We start from the raw sequence: 20,615 nt of genomic DNA on the forward strand, positions 1-20,615 counted from the left end.
TATGATATATGCTTTATAAATAGAAACAGCTCGCCCTGCCTCAATGCACATTCACATGGTAATCACACACAACACTTTTCCTAACATGTGTTGCAGCACAGACAGTTAGATACAAATATAAATCCTGCAAATATGGGAAATTCTGTTTGCAAAGAGTTGAAGACCACCGTCTTTTATACTATATGAATTATACTTATCTTTTTTAGGGGTAGTTAAAATATTTAACAAGTAGTTTGTTGCTGTGCAAAGATTCAATTCCTTTTTAAATTAAGGTGGAACTATAGGCGACACCAAGCTTCCACTCGGAGGTATTTTGCAGTAGCACCTTTTCAAAATGGCTTCCACGGAGCGACCGGTCTGTCAGATCTTCTCGTTCCAGGACTGCAAAGCGTCTCCGGACCCGACGCTTGAGCTGCCCGCCCAGAGCCGGACCCCCACACCGGTCCCGATAGTGATAGATAACGGCTCCTTCCAGACCCGGGCCGGCTGGGCCTCAGCGGCCGCGGAGCTGGACTCCCCGCGGCTGCTCTTCAGGTCTGTGGCGGCGCGCAGCAGAGGAGCCGCCCGCAGCGAGACCCAGATCGGCAACGACATCCCGAACCTGGAGCCGCTGCGCTGGCTGCTGAAGAGCCAGTTCGACCGCAACGTGGTGGTCAACTTCGAGATCCAGGAGCTCATGTTCGACCATGTGTTCTCACGTCTGGGCATCAGCTCTGAGGTACTACCCCCCCCCCCCCTGCACACATGTGACCAGGAGTTATCTTTGAATACACACGTTAATGTCTTATAACTTTTATGAATTATTATAATTGTTATTATTCATTTCAATGCAGCTTTTTATTATGCCACTCCTCAAAGTTTCAGAAAGTTTATTTAGGTTGTAAAGTCATTTAGGTTGTAAAGGCATTATTATTATTTATTTTCTTCCTATTATTTCACAAGAAGACCAGCAGATAATAAGCAACACGGGTCTGCAGTCAGTTAGTTATTTAACTGACACAAAAAGATATAACATAGAGATCCAAGCAATATAAAATCCATTCATATTCAAAAACAAACCGTTAGTGGAAAAAACAGAAATGCACTTAACATTGACCCAGAGCCCAGTGTGACATCTTCCTTTTCATTTACTTCAATCCATTACGCTTCTTTCTTGGCCTGACAAAAACCTTTTAAAATGTACATGTCAAAACATTATGTACTAAAGGGTTTAAATATGAATTAGTAGGTCTTAATTAGCCCTTATCTCATCATTTAGAGAGAAATGTTTTGGTCTCCTGCACAGTTTGTAGTTCTTACTCAACAATAATCAATATTAACAGGCTGTGATAAAGCTACCAACATTGAGCTGATAACTGTTAGCCTACAAAACTAAAATCCCATAATTGATCTCAGTACACTCAGCTGAGCTGTAGGAAAGATGATGGATATCTTTAGTCTCTGTTTAGTTTGAGATAACAATGGTTTGAGGGTTATTCTCTCCTCGGCTACTTCACCCATCTTCAATTATAGGATAGTGTAAGTAATTAATGGACTCTGATTTTCCTTCATATATATTTATATATATGTTTTAATTTAACTTTACACACAGGAGCATTTTACCATTATCTCTGTTTCACATGTAATGTTGCTGATCTCACAGCTTTTCTTTGCCACGATCTTGCAGGCCGGTGTGGAGCATCCCGTTGTGCTCACAGAAGCCCCCTGTAACCCGCTGCACTGTCGGCAGATGATGTCAGAGCTGCTGTTCGAGTGCTACCGCGTCCCGCACGTCTCCTATGGCGTGGACGGCTTGTACAGCTTCTACCACAGTAACGCTCACAGTGGCGTCCCTCCAGCCCACACTGGCATCGTTCTGTCCTCGGGATACCACTGCTCTCACATCCTGCCCATCATCAACGGCAGGTGAGGATTCACAGACAATTTATTTGTGTTTGTCTTGTTGTGATGGGCATTTTTACAGAAGGTCTTTTACTTGTCATAGTAGGAAGTGTTCAGATGGCACAAAGTAACATCATGAGCAGCTTTGCTTTGTAAGACATGACAGTGTGACTGTGAACCAGCAGATTGAACACTAGCCCTCATTCATTTTACTGGTGAAGTGGCTGTTCAAAACCTGCCCCTTCGGAATGGACTGTTCACTTAACCTGAAGAGATGCTGGTTGCAGTTTTCTTTCTGAAACTGTAAAAGTGAGCTCTGTCGAGCCCGGTCCCATCCGGACCAGACAGCGTGTTCGTTGATTCGAGGTTCAAGTGGGAAAGGTTAATAATTTAGACAAGTTCAATGTTCAGAAGTTTCACAGTAATAAGTTTATTGTATAAGAACAATACTTACAGAGAGACTCTGGGGTTCTGCGGGATACGTCACCAGGTTCACTGGATCATGTCGAGAAGAAACCCCCTCATCCTAAGTCCACAGTATTTGTAAAAGACACAGGGTGTAACACAGAGGCGGTTCTTTTCTTGAGGGCACTCAGCAATTGGCCAGATGTATACTGTTTCCTCAAAGTGCAGTTTTTTGCAAGCATATCATTGTGAGAGAAGGTCCACTCCACCAGGTGTCTCCCACCATTGTGCCCTTATCAAGCAGGGAGTCTCTCACAGTGGAGAGACACAGCAGATTAGACTTAGAGGAGGATTTCATATATCTTTCTCATAATAATTCATGAAATGGTTCATTGTGTTAGTCCTGGCACGTCCTCTCTCCTTCCTGAGAATCCGTGCTTTCATTATCTCAAATCTCAAGATGAATTTCCTTCTCACACTTCTCTCCAAGTTGTATTTTGCAGTCAGATTGACACTCAGATGGTTGCGCTCTGTGTCTGACCCTGCATCTGTGTCAAAAGATAGACATTATTCTAAGAAACAAACAACCGAGCATAAGCTTTATCTGATATTATTCATAGGATATGAGTAAAACATAATCACAAGATAAAGAACAAAACAAAGATATCTCAACACCTCCAGTAATTGAGCTGCAGCAAATAAATAGTACACAGTACACAGAACCCTGAACAGTTGAGTCAGTTGTTGCCGCATCATTTGTATGGGCTGCTGCTACAGAGTGCTGTTTGCCTGTTCATTGAAAAGTGTTTTTATATTGAACGTGTGTTTCCAAACCGCACCAAAGTCTACACTGCATTTCATTGGACCTTTAACGACACACATGCCAAGAGTGAAGCTGATGAGATGAACAGTTCTGGTGATGTTTGATCAACAAACTGACAAACAGAGATTTCTGGAATTAGTAGAGGGATTATTCACACCTGCATTTTTCTTCCTCTGACATGCCCTCTTTGCTCTGAACTTCATTGAGTGCGACCAGTAACAACCACTGTTTGTTGTGTACAGTCTAACTTTGATATGGTTTTGATTCCAGGTTTGATGCGGTGAATTGTAAACGTGTGAATGTGGCTGGCAGCCAGGCAGCATCCTACCTGCAGCGCCTCCTCCATCTGAAATACCCGGCTCACCTCGCCGCCATCACACTCAGCCGTATGGAAGAATTGCTGCATGAACACAGCTACACGGCCGTGGATTATCATGAAGGTACAAAGCGTCAGTGCAATTAGAATGCTCCAGTACAGCTCCAAGTTACAGAGGAAATTGACAATTAAGTGTCTCAACAGTTGTCTCCCTGTTAATCTTAAATACCATTAACAATCGGTTTACCTTCCTTTCTTTTTTACTTCCTTTCCATTCCCACAATGTTTGTTCCAATTAGAGTTGGAAAAGTGGCGCAGCCCAGCGTTTTATGAGCAGGAGGTTCACCGGATGCAACTTCCCTTCTCGGGTAAGGTGCCCGGTGGATGTGTGAGCGTGGAGGAGAGGCAGGAGAGACGAGCTCAACAGCTGCGGCGGCTTCAGGAGATCAATGCTCGCCGCCGGGAAGAGAAGCTGCAGCAGGACCAGGAGAAGCTGGACAGACTGATAGCAGTGCAGGCAAGGACCCTGTTGTATCATGGTGTTATTGTTTATTGCAATACCAGTCTTGTTTTTGTGCTGTTTTATACGTATGGCAGTCCAGATTATTAAAGAAGACGAAACAAAGAGATATCTTTCTTTGAAGCAGTTCAGACAACTGTTCACTGCAGCAGTATCTATATGGATGTGCTAAAATGATGTGTAGCTCTCAGTTTGGTGGAATTGAAAACACATCTGGTGTGTTCTGCACAGTGATCACAGAGTGTTATGTGTCCAGGAGCTGCTGGACGACGGCCTGTTGGATCACTTTCACAAGCGCCTTGTGGAGCTCAACATGGACTCAGCTGAGGAGCTGCAGTCGTACATCAACAAACTGCAGCTGGCCGTGGAGCAGAGCAGACAGAAGCTGCTGCATAGTGACGGAGCAGAGGGGAAAATCGAGGTGGGTTACTCCACCAAATGAGAGGAGAGGGACGTAAGATCTTTCCACACCAAGTCCGAAATGGTTGCATGTTTAAAAATAAATAGGACCACATTGTTTCAATCACGTTTACTCTCCGACTTTAAGGTCCTTACATTTTTTGAAACAGCTTTGATTTGCTGAATCTTTTGCATCTGCCAAATGCATTTCAGAGGTTTGTTTGAACTGTTCGGGATCAATTCGATCACAGAAATTAGTTTTCTTCTTTTTAATATGCGGTCTCAGTGATGGTAGCATATTAAGCTGGACCACTGACATCCTGAAATAAACCTGGAAGCGATTAGGATAATTCGGAAGCTCCTTGATCAGAGGATTCTCCTTGTTCCTTTCTTTTTCTTTTGTCAGGAAGTGAGAGACACACAAAATCATCCTCACTGCTGGACTCCATTTTATCTACCCCAAATTTTAAAATGAGTAGAATAATAAAAGGCATCTATAATGGAAGAGCACTGAATGATTATGAGTGTGAATGGGACTTGTAGTGTTGTGGTTTGATAGGTTATCGGGACTAGAACAGTGCATAAAATATTTTTTTCGACATTCAATATTTTATAAAATGTTAGCAGTCACTTAACTAAGAAGCCACAGAGCTGCAGTGAAAATAAAGCAGCTCAATTATTAATTAGGTCTACACGTCATAACTGTGAATATGATTCTTGGCTCTGGAGGGTTCATCCTCGTTTGCTACAGCAGATGTACCACGGCTGACTAAATGCCCGGGGCTTCTCTGTCGCTCTCTGCCAGGTGTCTGAGCTGGAGCAGCCGATGGATGAGGCAGACGGAGTGGCACTGATGGATCCTGACTTTCCCGAGGACACGCTGCCAGAAAAACCTGCTAATGTGGTTCAGGTAGTCACACAGGGGGACTGGAACTTCCAGACTGACATTTAAATCCTCATTAATCCTGTGCAAGCAGTTACCTGCCAGTTTAATGTGGGGCAGGATGTGTGAAATATTTTGTCCATTTGTAATGTTTTTGTGCCAGAACAGTAATGAGCTCATGAGCTGAAACATTGGTGTCAGTACATCTCGAACAATCATAATGGTGATGAATAACTTGAATCTCGTCTCCAGCCCATGTTCAGCGCCGCGGAGTACCATCAGCTGTTTGTGGGGACGGAGCGTCTGCGGTGCCCAGAGATAATGTTCCAGCCTTCGCTGACCGGAGAGGACCAGATGGGACTGATGGAGACACTGCAGTACGTCCTGGCCAGGTAATAATAAATTTCAGCAAGTGCGCACACAAAAAAACCACATCACATATTCATTATACAGCATACGCACATAGCAAACACACACGGGTCATATAAATTCACCTTTCAGTTTTTACCTTTCTCTTTTTTTTCTTGAAAAGGACCCTTTAAATGTTACAACTCAAACATATTGATGTTGTTCTTACTTCTTCTACGCTACATCCAGGTATACTCCAGAGCAGCAGGAGGCGCTGGTGAGCAATGTGTTTCTAACAGGTGGGAACATGCAGTACCCAGGGATGAAGGAGCGAGTAGAGCGAGAACTGCTGGCGATGAGACCCTTCCAGTCACAATTCAAGGTACAGCCTATAAACTCTTTAAAACTGCAGGTATTCTTATACTTATAAAATACATTTGAATGTATTGAATGTACCACACTTTTCCCTGTTGTCGTTAAAGCATCTGAACCAATACATTTTCTGCTTCGATCTTCAAATTAGACATTTTACAATCTGAAAGTGATGTGAAGTAAGCTAAATTGAAATCCAGGCAGTCACTCTCCCCGGTTACGATGGCCAGACACTTTCCAGATTGCGATAGTTTAGTTAATCCAGAGCTAATCTGTTTTCGAATCAATTTAAACTCAACTGGCCGACTCCTCCCTAGGTGACCATGGCGTCGCAGCCGGCCCTGGGCGCCTGGTATGGGGCAAGAGACTGGGCCTTGGAGCATCCACCCGGAGCAGGAGCTGCAGATGGATGGATCAGCAGACAGGAGTACGAGGAGAAAGGAGGCGAGTATCTGAGCGAGCACTGTGCCTCCAACGTCTTCGTTCCCATGAAGATCGTCAAGCCGCTTCCCGCTCGCCCCGCCGAGCCCGCCATGACCACGCCAGTTTCAACAGGAGCTTCTACCACTGTCTCCACGCTTTCGCCTGTCCTGACTCAATCATGTTCTACCGTTGCTGCTGATGTTTCTATGGTTACCTCATGAACTAAAATCTCTGATATCAGGAGTCTTATTTCAGAATCAAGTACAATACGACTTTACTCCTTGAGTCTGAAGAAAATTAAGATCCATCCATCCATCTATTATCTATGCAGCTTTTCCTGTAAGGGTTGAAGGGGGCTGCTGGAGGAAATCCCAGCTGATACTGGGTGAGAGGTGGGATACAACCTGGACCCGCATTGTCCCAACATACAGAGACAAACCATCATGCTCAGCCTCACATCTTTGGGCAGTTTAGAGTCTCAAATGAACCAACCCCAAAACTGTCTTTGTACTGAGGAAGAGTACAAAGTTATGTCTGCTGGAATTTGACCCTCCTTCCCCATGACCCTCGAAGGATAATTGGTATAGATAATGGATAAATAGATGGATAAAACAATAGAAGGTCTCTGTATTTTTCTCCAGATGCTTTTTTAACTGTGTGAATGGACTAGTTTTGGGTACAGCTTTCCTTTAGTTTCATTATGCTATAGAAAATCCACAAGAGACTGTTCATATTGAATGGCCATCGAATGATCTTTAAAGCCCCCATTAGGAATGTATGTATTTTGTATACTGTAAATAGAATTTGTTGTTTGTGTTTTCTTTAAAAAAATGGATTTTCACTCAATGAAAAACGTGTTTGCTTTGAATGAATTTCTTTATTAAGTTGAACAAGTAAATGGCTCCAAATCAGGACCAATAAAAGCAACAATATTGTCATGGATACAGGACAGCAGACGTGAGAACCAGGTTTTATTGTCTACTATGCAGCCTACGGTATTGCAGTGTAGTGTTTCACCACAAGATGGCACAGATCAACCCTGTGTCACTGTCCTCAGCCTCCACAGAGTCAACTGAGCTCCTGTGCTGTGTGAGCTGCATGATCACAGTAGTAGATCCATTATACAGTCCTCTAAAGTCAGATCTGATAGAGCTGCTGTGGTTTCCACCACCGCTTTGGAACAAAAGGAACTTTGTTTTTAATGCAAGACTCCACACACCCACAGTTTAATCTGCCTAATATAAGAACATAAAACAGAAATAACCCTTGACCCTTGATACTGTGGATTCATCATTATGATTAGAGTTAAGGTCACTCTGGTCTAATCTGAAGGTTTGGACTCGGACTGAAGGAGCCGGCAGGTGCAGGTACACACACACACACACACACACACACTCACACACACGCTCACACGCTCACACGCAGCAGAGTGGGCCTAATCAGCAAAACCAGGCATGCGGCTGCAGAGTGATTGGCTCAAATTTAGCAAAGAGGGATTAATGAGAAAAACAAGACAATCTCTTATCTATAAAAGTAACTAAAGAGGATTTATTTCTATGGCTACATTTCAGCAAAGCTTTCCTACAGAGAAAAATATAACTGCATGTGCTATTTGACAATAATGATGTTAAATGCTTTTTATTTCCATATGCAACATAGTCATTATATTTGACCACCAGTTGAGTCATCTCTGGAAGTGCATTGATCAGAGGTTTTAAAGATAGTCACAATATCTGTGGTTCTAATCTGCATTGTGAGTCTTCTGAGATTTTTTTTCTGATAAATCATAAAGCAAACAAGCCCCACACAGGTGCTGATATGATGCTGACTTACCTCCGTGTTCACACCTGCCTCCTCCTCAACCTCTCCTCTTGTTTTTTTTCTCTGTTGTGTGCACTGTCACCTCCTTGCCGTATCTGTGATGCAAGTGTAAAATTTACTGCTTGGGCCAATAAACGTCATCATTAGGTGAGGTGGTTTCAAACAGCCCAGGGGATTCTGTAGAGACGCCATGTACATGCTGTGTATTTTTAAACAAGCCTGCACCCTGTTGGTCCCTGTTTGGGCCACAGCGTTGTACAGAGTCTCATTAGGGGAGGATTTATCTGTGGGCTGCAGTGTTGGAGGTCAGCAGGAACAGCAGACGGGGCCGAGCTCGTGTCACACGATCTCGTATTTTTGCGTAGAACTTGTCAAAATGTCTGAGTAATGCATGTTCCCTTTCTTTTCCTCTCATTCGCTCTCCCACCCTCTCTCTCAGCACAGATGGGTCTTCATGGTTACAGAGATTAAAATAGCCTGTTTGCAGTGTTTCCTGTTGGCATAGTTACATAGAAGTTACCAGGTAGAGGCCAGTTTTGAGTTGAAATCCAGCCTGATGTAAGCCACTGTATCCATGTTCCCTCTGATTCAGTCTGTACTAAGGACAACCTGGTGTGAGGCTGGGAATCCAGTTAGGGATCATGTCGTTAGTTAAAGTGACTTTCAGTTCATTAACGCCACAAAAGAGGTTTTCGTCTGTTTGTTTTCTTATTTAGCAAAAACTACTCAACCAATTACCATTACATTTTTTCATTTCTTTGAAAAATAATTCATGGATCTTGATGAAAAACATTGTCAAGAGGACTGAGATGCTGGGCGCAAGTTGGTGCAGATCCAAATAACATTTTTAGATTTAGTGAATTTAAATCGTTGACGCACACTGTTGAAGGTGAATGGTAATGTGGTTGCAGCATGAACCTACATTTCGTGATCCCTTCTCAGCAAAACTCACTGGATATGAAAATGTGTACGAATCATTTAAACAAGTATTCAGGGCCCGAGCACTGACAGGCACTGACAGACAGTGAGGCCCTATTGAAATTATAAGGATTAATATATTTTTTTTCAGGCAAATTAATTGGCTTTTTGAGGGCTTTAACATGCTCAAATTCTAACCAAAATTTGCAAACAATTAGAAAGTGGTGAAAATTTACTTTTAATTTATTTTCTATTATTTTTTTTTATTTATAATTTTTTATTTTTTTTAAATTTAATTTAAAAAAATTATTTACCTGCGCAGAAGCGGACTGCGCACTTCATGCGCAGAAGCGAACTGCGCAGGTTCCATTTAATTTAATTAATTTTTTTAATTTGATTAATTTTTTTCAATTTTTTATTTATTTTTGTTTTTAAATTTACATAGTTTAAGACAGGGGTCTTCAACATTTTTCAGGCCAAGGACCCCCAAACAGGTGGAGAGATGGAGCAGGGACCCCCTACTATATATATTGTATAAAATTGTGTTTTATATTAAACTGGGCCTAGTGCCATGTATAAACACAACTACCCTGATATTGTGCATTCAATACTAAGCTATTCAAATATTACACGGGTTCATATATTCATGTTTTTAATTTAAACATGTGCAAGGTACAGGGTGGCCATGCCACTGCCATTTATAAACATACAGTGGGTACGGAAAGTATTCAGACCCCTTTAAAGTTTTGACAGAAAAAAACAGAAATGTAGAAATTTTTGCAAATTTATTAAAAAAGAAAAACTGAAATATCACATGGTCATAAGTATTCAGACCCTTTGGTCAGTATTGAGTAGAAGCACCCTTTTGAGCTAGCACAGCCATGAGTCTTCTTAGGAAGGATACAACACGTTTTTCACACCTGGATTTGGGGATCCTCTGCCATTCTTCCTTGAAGATCCTCTCCAGTTCCGTCAGGTTGGATGGTACACGTTGGTGGACAGCCATTTTCAGGTCTCTCCAGAGATGCTCAATTGGTTTTAGGTCAGGGCTCTGACTGGGCCAGTCAAGAATGGTCACAGAGTTGTTCCGACGCCACTCCTTTGTTATTTTAGCTGTCTGCTTAGGGTCATTGCCTTGTTGGAAGGTGAACCTTCGGCCCAGTCTGAGGTCCAGAGCACTCTGGAAGAGGTTTTCTTCCAGGATATCTCTGTACTTGGCCGCATTCATCTTTCCTTCAATTGCAACCAGTCGTCCTTTCCCTGCAGCTGAAAAACACCCCCATAGCATGATGCTGCCACCACCATGTTTCACTGTTGGGATTGTATTGGGCAGGTGATGAGCAGTGCCTAGTTTTCTCCACACATACCGCTTAGAATTAACGCCAACAAGTTCAATCTTGGTCTCATCAGACCAGAGAATCTTATTTCTCATAGTCTGGGAGTCCTTCATGTGTTTTTTGGCAAACTCTATGCAGGCTTTCATATGTCTTGCACTGAGGAGAGGCTTCCGTCGGGCCACTCTGCCATAAAGCCCAGACTGGTGGAGGGCTGCAGTGATAGTTGACTTTGTGGAACTTTCTCCCATCTCCCTACTGCATCTCTGGAGCTCAGCCACAGTGATCTTTGGGTTCTTCTTTACCTCTCGCACCAAGACTCTTCTCCAACGATTGCTCAGTTTGGCTGGACGGCCAAGTCTAGGAAGAGTTCTGGTCGTCCCAAACTTCTTCCACTTAAGGATTATGGAGGCCACTGTGCTCTTAGGAACCTTGAGTGCTGCAGAAATTCTTTTGTAACCTTGGCCAGATCTGTGCCTTGCCACAATTCTGTCTCTGAGCTCCTTGGGCAGTTCCTTCGACCTCATGATTCTCATTTGCTCTGACATGCACTGTGAGCTGTAAGGTCTTATATAGACAGGTGTGTGCCTTTCCTTACTTATACTGATGACCATGCGATATTTCAGTTTTTCTTTTTTAATAAATTTGCAAAAATTTCTACAATTCTGTTTTTTTCTGTCAAGATGGGTTGCTGAGTGTACATTAATGAGAAATAAAATTAACTTTTTTGATTTTTGCAAATTGCTGCAATGAAAAAAAGAATGAAATATTTAAAGGGTTCTGAATACTTTCTGTACCCATCTTGCATACAACACAGAGCTATTAAAGTAATTCACAGATTCGTGTTTTTATTTTAAACATACATGTAGAAAAGACATTGAATCCTCTAGCTATCTGTTGATGGCACACATACTCCCACATTAGTGAGATGTCGGACCCAGATGGGTAGCACACAACTTATCTAATCTTGGATGGATGGAGGTTGTCAGGCAGAGGGTCAAATCAGCCTCACAATCTGTTGGATGCATGTTAATGTGTATTGAAAGACATTTAAATTCGTGAATAAAAAAAAAATTAAAAATTAAAAAAATTGTCTAATCAACCAAAGATTTCGCTACCCCCCTGCAGTATCTCCACGTACCCCCTAGGGGTCGCGGACCCCCTGTTGAAGACCTCTGGTTTAAGATATTGTGCAATGAATAGGGGGGTGAAGTTCAGCCAAATTTAAGGGTTCAGTATCTTGCTAAGGACACTTCGGAATGCAGATTTGGATGGGGATTGAACTGCCCACCTTCTTGTTGGAGAACGCCCACTTTACCACCTAGGCCAAACTCTATTCCCAGGCCACACCGCCTCTACATTAGGGATTGGATAACCTGCTCATTCCCATGAGAAACCAAGCAGAGGAAGAAGATGGAAACATAGTTTTGTGTGTGTGTGTCTGTGTCATTTTATGCTTTTTTTTGATTCACATTTCAGAGAAAACCATTGTATTTTCTACTTTACTACATATATTTGTTACTTTTATTTTGTCTTACTGTTTATTCAAGCAAAAGTTGCATCTACAAAATTACACAATTTAAATCCTCCAATGCACTTTTAGATTGTTGATATGTTCATATGAATTTCCACGACGTCTGAAGCCAAATCAAGCGGAAGCAGATTTCTCGTCATGTTCTTTAAAGAAGTTTGACAAACTCTTCATTGTCTTAAGGGAATTTGTAGCTCATCAGTTCAGTTCTGTTTGTCTGTTTCATCTCAAATGTCAGGGCTTCCCATGAGAACGATGGGAGCATGTGAAGACACTGCTGATCCTTTCAACAACACTGGCCTCAAGACATATTAAAGTCCACAAGCTGATTTTTCCATTTTCTGGACATGAACTGATGTTTTCCTGAAAGAGTAGAGTCAGTCTAAAAGCATATGATCTGTGTATGTGAAAAATGTAGAATCTATCTTTTATTCATATGCAGGCAGATGTTAATAGAGTTGAACCAAAATGTCGTCTGGACCTAAAACACCCTTTGTGTGAAGAAACATTCGACTCGTTTGATAGAAGAAACTAGTCAAACTGTAAACTGTGAACACTGAATGGAGTCTACCCTGAATCATAACACTGATATGTTCCTTTAAAGTGCTTATAACATAAACATAATTATGATTTAATATTATTATATTCCAATACTATTGTCAGCATACACATAAGCATTCACGATATAAAAACTCTGTCTTCCCGTCAGAGTTTCTTGATTCTGAAGCAGTTTTTCTCAGATTTCTTTAACAGAAGTGTTTATCGTCACTGTTCCTCTCACCGAGAAGCTTCAACAACATCAACGTTATAAACTGACTGACCCTCACAAACCTGATACTTCATGTCTGAACAGAAACTGTGGTCTCTGTTTCATTAATGGCCAACTGATATTTGAATGATATTGCTTTTGCCTTTTCATCTTTAACATACATCTTGTGTCTTAACTGTCGTAAGATGTGAGACAGACGCCTGTTATTAATATTGAATCATCTCTGCAGTTGAAAGCAAAGTGCGCCTGTGTCAAATTGAATTATAATTATATTATATTATAGACACAGGTCCATTAGGTTTTCTCTGTTTGATGTAAGCACACAGGTAAGTGTACATGTCAGCATAAGTCATTGACAGAAGAACTGCAAAACACAGCAGTTTGTCTTTTGCAGAGACTTTTGGCAGAGTTTGTATGAAGTTTCCATCCAGAAGTCGCCATGATTTCATGCAATTTTTTCAGCTTTGTTCCTTTTAGATGAGGATGTTTTCACTGGGATTAAGAACTGATAATGATCCAATCTGATCCAAAAAAATAAAAACAACGACCTAAGAATTCACCTTTAAATGATTTTTAAGGAACAACACATTTTTTCCAACCTCTCTCAGATGTGCGTCCAGGTCTGTGCTGACTTTCCTAATGTGCTGAAGTGCTAATGAGATACTAACATGGGGACTGTGGTCTGTAGTTATATTTTGGAGTGTCACTGGACCTTGGTTTGCCAAGATCATCACTCCAGGAAACTGTGATCAGCTGGAAGTGGTTTTGAGAGAGAGACAAAATGAAAGCATTGTGGATAAACAACAGACTTCTGTGCAGGTGTCTATGTTTTCAATTGAAGTCTTCCTTCATGTTTTTCTATTTCATTTTACCATAAATAGTGTCCCGCTGCATTTTAATGACTCGATTTTTGAGTTTGTGTTTAAATTTGTTTTTTTTTGTGTTTAGAGCTTTACTCTACTGAGATGGTATTTTATTATCTTTGTCTTTGTTTTCACCATTTTCTAGTGAACTGTGATTTTACTGTGTCTTGGGCATATCTGTATACATAGTCTTCTTGCACTGTTATCTCTACTGATGTGTACAAACTAAAGAAGTTCATCCACACATATATCCCCCAGTGGATTTTAAAAGGCCACAGTGTTTGTATGTTTTTCTATTTCCTCCGTTCAGCTCCCAAAGGGCCGAAAAGTCTTCAGTCTTGATGAAGGAAATGAGGGAGAACAGGCCTCGGAGTTCTCTGCAGGACAATACACAACTTATTCTGCTCGAACATCCTGATATGACTAATGAGTTTATGTTCATTTACAAGGATGAAACCCTACTTTTTTTAAATAGAAACTGTTGCACATTCTAATCGGTCTAATCCCCCCCCACGAGGGAGCAGAAGTGGCAGCAATCAGACATAAATGACCTCTTTCTCCACCCCCTCCTCCACTCCTCCCTCCCCATGCAGAGGACAACAGGTCCAAACACAGTCAGTGCACAGCTCTGCAAAGCCTGTGCTTGTTGATAACAAGGGCCTAAATTACTGACTTTATAATAAAATCATTTCTTCCCGAACTGGAGAGATGATATTTCGGACAGCTCTAGAGCATGCTAGAAGGCACCCCGGCGTAAGTAATCTTTATTTACTTCCTATTTTTTTGTTTTGAAATATATTTCATGTTTTTTGCAAAGTGGTAATTACCCTGTTTTCAAAGTAAAATGCTTAAACATGTGGATCAAGTTAGATCAGGAACCAATCAAAGTGTCTGAACTGCCCAATTTCCTTAATTTCATTCATGGGGGTATAATAAAATAAAACAACCAGGCAGAAATGTCTAATCAACATGAAAATGAATGAAATGTGGATGTGCTACACTGAATGCAATCTGCTTAAATTTTGTTTCATTTCTATTCTGCCAAAGCAGTGCACATTAGCTGCATTAATATCAATGTAAATACAGTTAAGCTGACTCTATAACTTTCTTAGTCCCTTTTATTAATCCCTGTATTGAGTGGATCTGTTTAACTGTTACACACAGAATGTGATGTAAATTAAACTGTATGCAGCAGGGCAGCTTACTGAAGCTAATTTGCAGCTCCTGCATCCAGTAAGTCTTTTAAATTCAGATTAAAATTCATGTTTTATAGCACTAACACATTGTCAAAACCTTATTAAAGTGTTGGTAAATGTATTAGTCAAACTAAGAGGCAGAAATCTAATGTTGTATCATTTCATTTTTATTCAGTTGCTTTGGTGTCTCATTTAAATTCAAGTCAAACTGAGTCTTTAAAAACTCTGTGACTTTTTCAAACCACCCAAATCTAAACTGAGAAAAAATCTCAGCATTTGGGAAACGAGTAGTTGGAATGAAATAAATATAAATTGTCCCTGCAGGGGACGGGATTACCTCTGCTTTCAGAGAACAGAGTGACAGAGTTTTAACTTCTTGTCATCAGCGTCCCAGGAGAAAGACACAGCGAGAGAGAGACACTGCAGGGAAGAAATCCCTATGAGACTCCACCAGAGCTCCTTAATATCATCAGAACAGACTAACGGGCAGAGAGACAGACAGCGAGAGAGAAAAAGAGAGAGAGAGAGAGAGAGAGAGAGAGAGAGAGAGAGAGAGAGAGAGAGAGAGAGAGAGAGAGTAGCTGTAGGGAGCAAATCCCTGTGAGCCTCAAAAAGCCGCAAGTTACAACAGACCGACAGACAGAGAAGAGACAGACTGTTAAAACCAGAGTCAGATGGGACCACAGACAGCACGGGGACGGACAGACAGATGGAGAGTTCATCAGATAGTTTGCAGGTGTGTCCAAGTCACCCACAACTTAAAGGATATTAAGTGGAAATAGGTTTAGATCAGGGGTGGGCAAACTTTTTGACTCGCAGGCCACAATGGGTTCTAAAATTTGACAGAGGGGCCGGGCCAGGAACAGATTGATGGAGTGTTTTTGTGAACTAATATAAATGACATGGAAAAACCATTACATGAAAGGATTTGGCCTTTACCAAGTAGCAAAGCACTTATTTGCAAGGCCATTTAACAAAAACTCGCCTTCGGAGAAAGGCTTGCTAGCCTTTGCTATTTCGAATGCCCTCCAAAAAACATGCCTTGGTAGTTAACTCTTTATTCGCAGTTTGTCTGTGAAAAAAAATGTTGCTGAGTCTGTAAATTAGTTGCCAACCTCTGAGCTGCAGCCACCCGTTCTTGCGTTGACTGCTTGCTAGCGTAGTTAGCATGCTTCGTAACAAAGTGACGGCTGATGTTGTACTCCATGAAAACTGCGACAGTTTCTCAGCATATCAGGCATACAGCCTTCGTTTGGACTTCAGTGAAAAAGTATTTTGTTGTCGACTCCGTGTTAAACACTCTGCACTCATTGTTCACTTTTCGTTTCCTTGATCCTCTCATTTTACAGAAGGACTCACAGGGCAAAGGGAAAAGTGAAGGGAGATCATGTGCCCTTTCGAGCCCTATAAACCACACTCCCGGTCAAATTTAATTTAGCTGACGCTTTTATCCAAAGCAACTTGCAATAAGTGCATTCGACCCCGAGGGTTCAAACCCAGAACAACAAGAATCAAGAAAGTACGATTTCTTCAAAAATAAAGCAAAACTACAAAGTTCTATAAGTATGTGCCGATTAAGTGCTACAAAATTGTTAGTTTCAAAAAAAAATAATATATATATATATATATATATTTTTTTTTGGACAAGTTCGGCGGGCCGTACTTTGCGCATGTCTGGTTTAGATAATCACATCCCTTTCCTCATATACTGTCCATTGCTGCAGCCGCACCTCTTCTCAGCCTCTGTCTGAAATGCTTGCTTTTAGCTTCTGTCTCTTTAAGACCCCCCTCCTTGATAAGGACCAAACACAGAGTCAAGTTAGGATTATTAAAGAAACCCTCCCAGCACGTTTGGCATGAATAAACAATAACTGGTTGACATGTGTATCATATTTAGACCAAACCGTATCCCCATGCACCAAGAAGCCAGACATTTTGAAATCAGTCGACACATTTTATATGAAGGTTAAACGCTGTATGAACCTGTAGAGATAGGAGACTATTAAAATCAGCATTTAATCTTTATTCAGTAGGGTAGCTGTTTAGGTGTTGTACAGCATTCGGCTTACCAGTAAAATGAAAATGCAGAAACATGGATAAAACAAAAACCAGGCCACAATGCGCAGGTTAAGTCAAAATCAGTTCGATGGTAAAACACAACTTTTACAGGATAAACAAAAAAGATGTTAAGTTTAAAATCTACACTTACTAGGGAATTGTTTTAATGTAAAAATTAAAGTGTCAATCAGAGAGTCGTATTACCTCTGGAAGTTTTTGATTTCTGTGTTTTTTAAAAAAAAGTCAAAATAAACTAGAATACCATTACATTTAAGAAGTGTAACCTTTTGATTGTCTCTCTCTCTGCCTTCAGCTCATCCCCCAGTTCTTCTTCATCTGCTTGGGACTAGGTGGTGCGGCTGTATATCTGCTCCGCTTGGCCAGAGGACCCTATGTTGTGTAAGGACCTTCGAAAAATTCTATCTGACTTATGATAACATGCTATAAAAAAAGAGTGTGATGAAAACAATGTGTAATGTCAGTATGATTCTTGTTTCTTTCTTGGGCATTCAAATTTGAACATCTGTATTGTCTCATTGTTAAACATCGGATTTTGGATCCACTGCCTCACTGAGCATCTAACTACTTGTCAGTAAATGTGTTAAGAAAACGGTTAAGTTCTGTTTTCACATTAATAAGGAAATATTCATTTCAGCCTCATTAAAATCAGACTTCCTTCCTGTCAGAGTGAAACGAAGATGTGTTATCATTTTAATGAGGCTTGTGGAGGGCAGACGGACACTTTTCAACATGATTAAACAAAGAGATCTGTTTTCTGAGTGTTACTGACCACAGGGTGCCCGTGCTTGCTTTCATTTCTCCCTCCACCCGCCTCTTGCTTGGTCGTCCTCTCCTCCCGCTGCTTTCCAAACTGTTGATCTGCTCATAATGATACTCCAATAACAGCACAGCACAGCTAAGTGCTTTTAACAAGAGCTCACGGGAGGGTGCACCGCTGCAGGTCTTTCATCACTTCTTTACAGCAGCTGACTGTTTACAGGCTTGATGAAATTATGAGAGCGAGCATCCTGGTGGCGGCACAGCGGGATTAAAGCACGCACTGTGCGCTGAGTTTGAATGTGACCCTCAACTTCTGTTTTATCTTATTTTATTTTTTATTTTGTGTGCTATCTAACTAAGCAGGGATGGGATAAAGCAGCTCTCAGGGGTAGCAGTCTCAGCGGGGGGATGAATATTGGCGTGCTAGTTCTGAAATGAGAGCTTTATTCATGTAGATCAGATTCTTAAACAGCCTGACACGATGCCAGTTTATCTCAAGTTTGTTCATTTGTTTGTGTTTAGCTGGAACAAGACCAACAACCCTGAGCCTTGGAATAAACTTGACCCCACATATCAGTACAAGGTAAATAAAGACACAGGGATACACACCAAGTATAATCTATAATTTTGTTTGGATGCAGATATTATAACATTGCGATTCTGTTTCTTTTGATCTTCTTCTTCCTCAGTTTGTCGCCGTCAACACAGACTACAAAAACTTGAAGAAGGATGGACCTGAGTTTTAAATCAGAGTTTATATGTCTTAGAAAATCCAAATCCAGGATCAGATTCATCCTGCTCCTCTACTCGTCCTGGGTCAGACTCCTTAAAACTAAAGTGTCACTGGTGATTGCATGGTATCATTGATAACACAAGGGAGATTGTCACATAATAATCCAATGGATCACATCATCATTCATGTGTGTACATTCTTCCTCCATGTCTAAACCTTCCTGGTCTGTTTTGCTCATAAATCACAAAGGACACTCAGTATATTGTTAACTATGCTGCAGTTTTTTAAAACTATGAATGCATTAATTTAAACGCTCAAGGCATCTCTCACACTCTGATGTGCTCCTTTAAGTTTCTTGGATCTTATTTTCAGTGTCTGAAGGTTAAATGCAGCACAATGTTGCTTCTGCCGCTGTGAAACTTGTGTCTCATATTCTTCAAGTGTGGAGCTTTTAAATGTACAAACTTCTTATTAAATTACACTTTACCCTGCCGCATCTCACCGGAGTTAATGAGACTGAATTGCATGTGTTTCTTTTGTGTTAAGCAGCCTCTAATGTCTACAATGACTCTGTAAGGTATGAAAATGGTAGTAATGCATAAACCAAGCTGTATTCTTTCAATAAAGAAACCGTCAGATTCGAGATTGGATGAGAGTATTATTTATCACACGTGAGTGCATGCTCACACAAACACACACATGTTTTTTTTGCAGTAATCCTTATTTGGACTTTGCTTTGACTTCCATTCATTATGGACAGCTCAACCAAATCCATATCCCTAACATTAACAATGCTCACTTCATGACTACCCTGAGCTTCATCTAACCATGTTTCACATCTTACCTCTGATCTGAACCAGGACCTCTGAAAATTAGATTTTGCCTAATTACGACAAAGCTTTGGTCCCCATGAGGTTTTTTGGGGTCTTCAGGGCGGCTGTGGCTGAGGGGTGGAGTGGCCGTCCTCCAACCTGAAGGTCGGCAGTTCGGTCCCCAATCCCTTCTGCATGCCGAAGTGTCCTTGGGCAAGATGCTGAACCCCGAATTGCCCCTCATAGAACAACAAAGTGCTGCTAATAGATGCACTGTATGAATGTGTGTGTGAATGGGTGAATGTTAAACTGTACTGTAAAGAGCTTTGAGTGGTCATCATCGGACTAGAAAAGCGCTATATAAATACAAAACCTTTAATACAAAAACATGAGATACACTCACAGAGACAGGTGACTTTCACATGCACGGCACAAAGTTAGATACAGATCTTTTTCCACATCGTATCAGTATCAACTGTGATGGAACAGATCCATCTGCAGTGCAGCCATCACTTTGCAGCCTGATGATTGGTGATTCTACAACCACCTTTAGTGGTGGTGTGTGTGTGTGTGTGTGTGTGTGTGTGTGTGTGTGTGTGTGTGTGTGTGTGTGTGTGTGTGTGTGTGTGTGTGTCTCAATGTGCAACAGTGTATGTGTGTGAGCCCTGTGTCTTTGATCATTGGCAACGGTTGCAGGATGTTGAACAGTCCCTAAGTATGGCGTTGATGTATCACAGCAGAGCACACTATGTAAAACCTGAGCGCACACACACACACACACACACACATGCACACAGTCATCCAGGTACTAATTTGTCTGCATGTTGCAGAAACGAGCACACAGAGCACACGTAGGATGAAAAGGAGACGATCTTGATCCATTAGGAACGATTTCTGTGAAGGTTTAATCTTTAAAAATAGCCACATAAAGAAGAAAAGATGGTTACTGACTAAAATTAAATAAACAGTAAGTTTCTTCCATTCTTACTTTATTCTGAATTGAATACTGAAACTGCTAATTCAAAAAGGATCCTGCAAATAGAGAAAGATTATGTTCAAACGAACATTAATCTGTGGGAACGCTTATAATTTGTCAGTCCATAACTTCAAACTCCCTCGTTCACACTTTATTCTCTTCCTCAGTAACTACCTCACTACCTCTGAAGGATAAATGAAACAAACTTTTAGAATTTTTACAGTTACTCTGAGCTTTGTTCAGTGAAGGTGAGATTCCTGTTTCATCCTCTTAAGAAACCTCAGTCTCTCCTTCGGCTCTGTGCTCGTATTCATCTCAGTGTCGGCTGTGGGCTCTCCACAGCGTAACGCAACAAAACGAGGGAATGAGGCGAGAATAAGAATAACGTAGATCCTCCTAAAAAAACAGCCTTCTTGTGAACACCACAGGGAATGTTGCAGCAACAAGGAGAGGT

General features: G+C 41.2%; 2 protein-coding genes across 2 annotated transcripts; both read left to right on the top strand.

The window, feature by feature from the left end:
* The first annotated feature begins 334 nt into the window (after positions 1-334).
* actr5 (actin related protein 5) lies at positions 335-7,166 on the top strand. Its single transcript, XM_061075254.1, has 9 exons — positions 335-718; positions 1,667-1,905; positions 3,380-3,549; positions 3,725-3,942; positions 4,202-4,366; positions 5,150-5,254; positions 5,480-5,619; positions 5,825-5,957; positions 6,265-7,166. The coding sequence occupies exons 1-9, from the start codon at positions 335-337 to the stop codon at positions 6,589-6,591; spliced, it is 1,881 nt and encodes a 626-aa protein (XP_060931237.1). The 3' UTR covers positions 6,592-7,166.
* Positions 7,167-14,202: 7,036 nt separating this feature from the next.
* On the top strand, positions 14,203-19,016 carry ndufa4l2a (NDUFA4 mitochondrial complex associated like 2a). The gene is made up of 4 exons (XM_061075164.1): positions 14,203-14,359; positions 17,174-17,259; positions 18,163-18,223; positions 18,330-19,016. Exons 1-4 carry the CDS (start codon positions 14,315-14,317, stop codon positions 18,384-18,386), a joined length of 249 nt encoding a protein of 82 aa, XP_060931147.1. The 5' UTR covers positions 14,203-14,314; the 3' UTR covers positions 18,387-19,016.
* The last annotated feature ends 1,599 nt before the right edge of the window (positions 19,017-20,615 follow it).

Source organism: Limanda limanda, chromosome 7 (assembly GCF_963576545.1).
Source record: "Limanda limanda chromosome 7, fLimLim1.1, whole genome shotgun sequence".
NCBI classification, from domain to species: Eukaryota; Metazoa; Chordata; class Actinopteri; order Pleuronectiformes; family Pleuronectidae; genus Limanda; species Limanda limanda.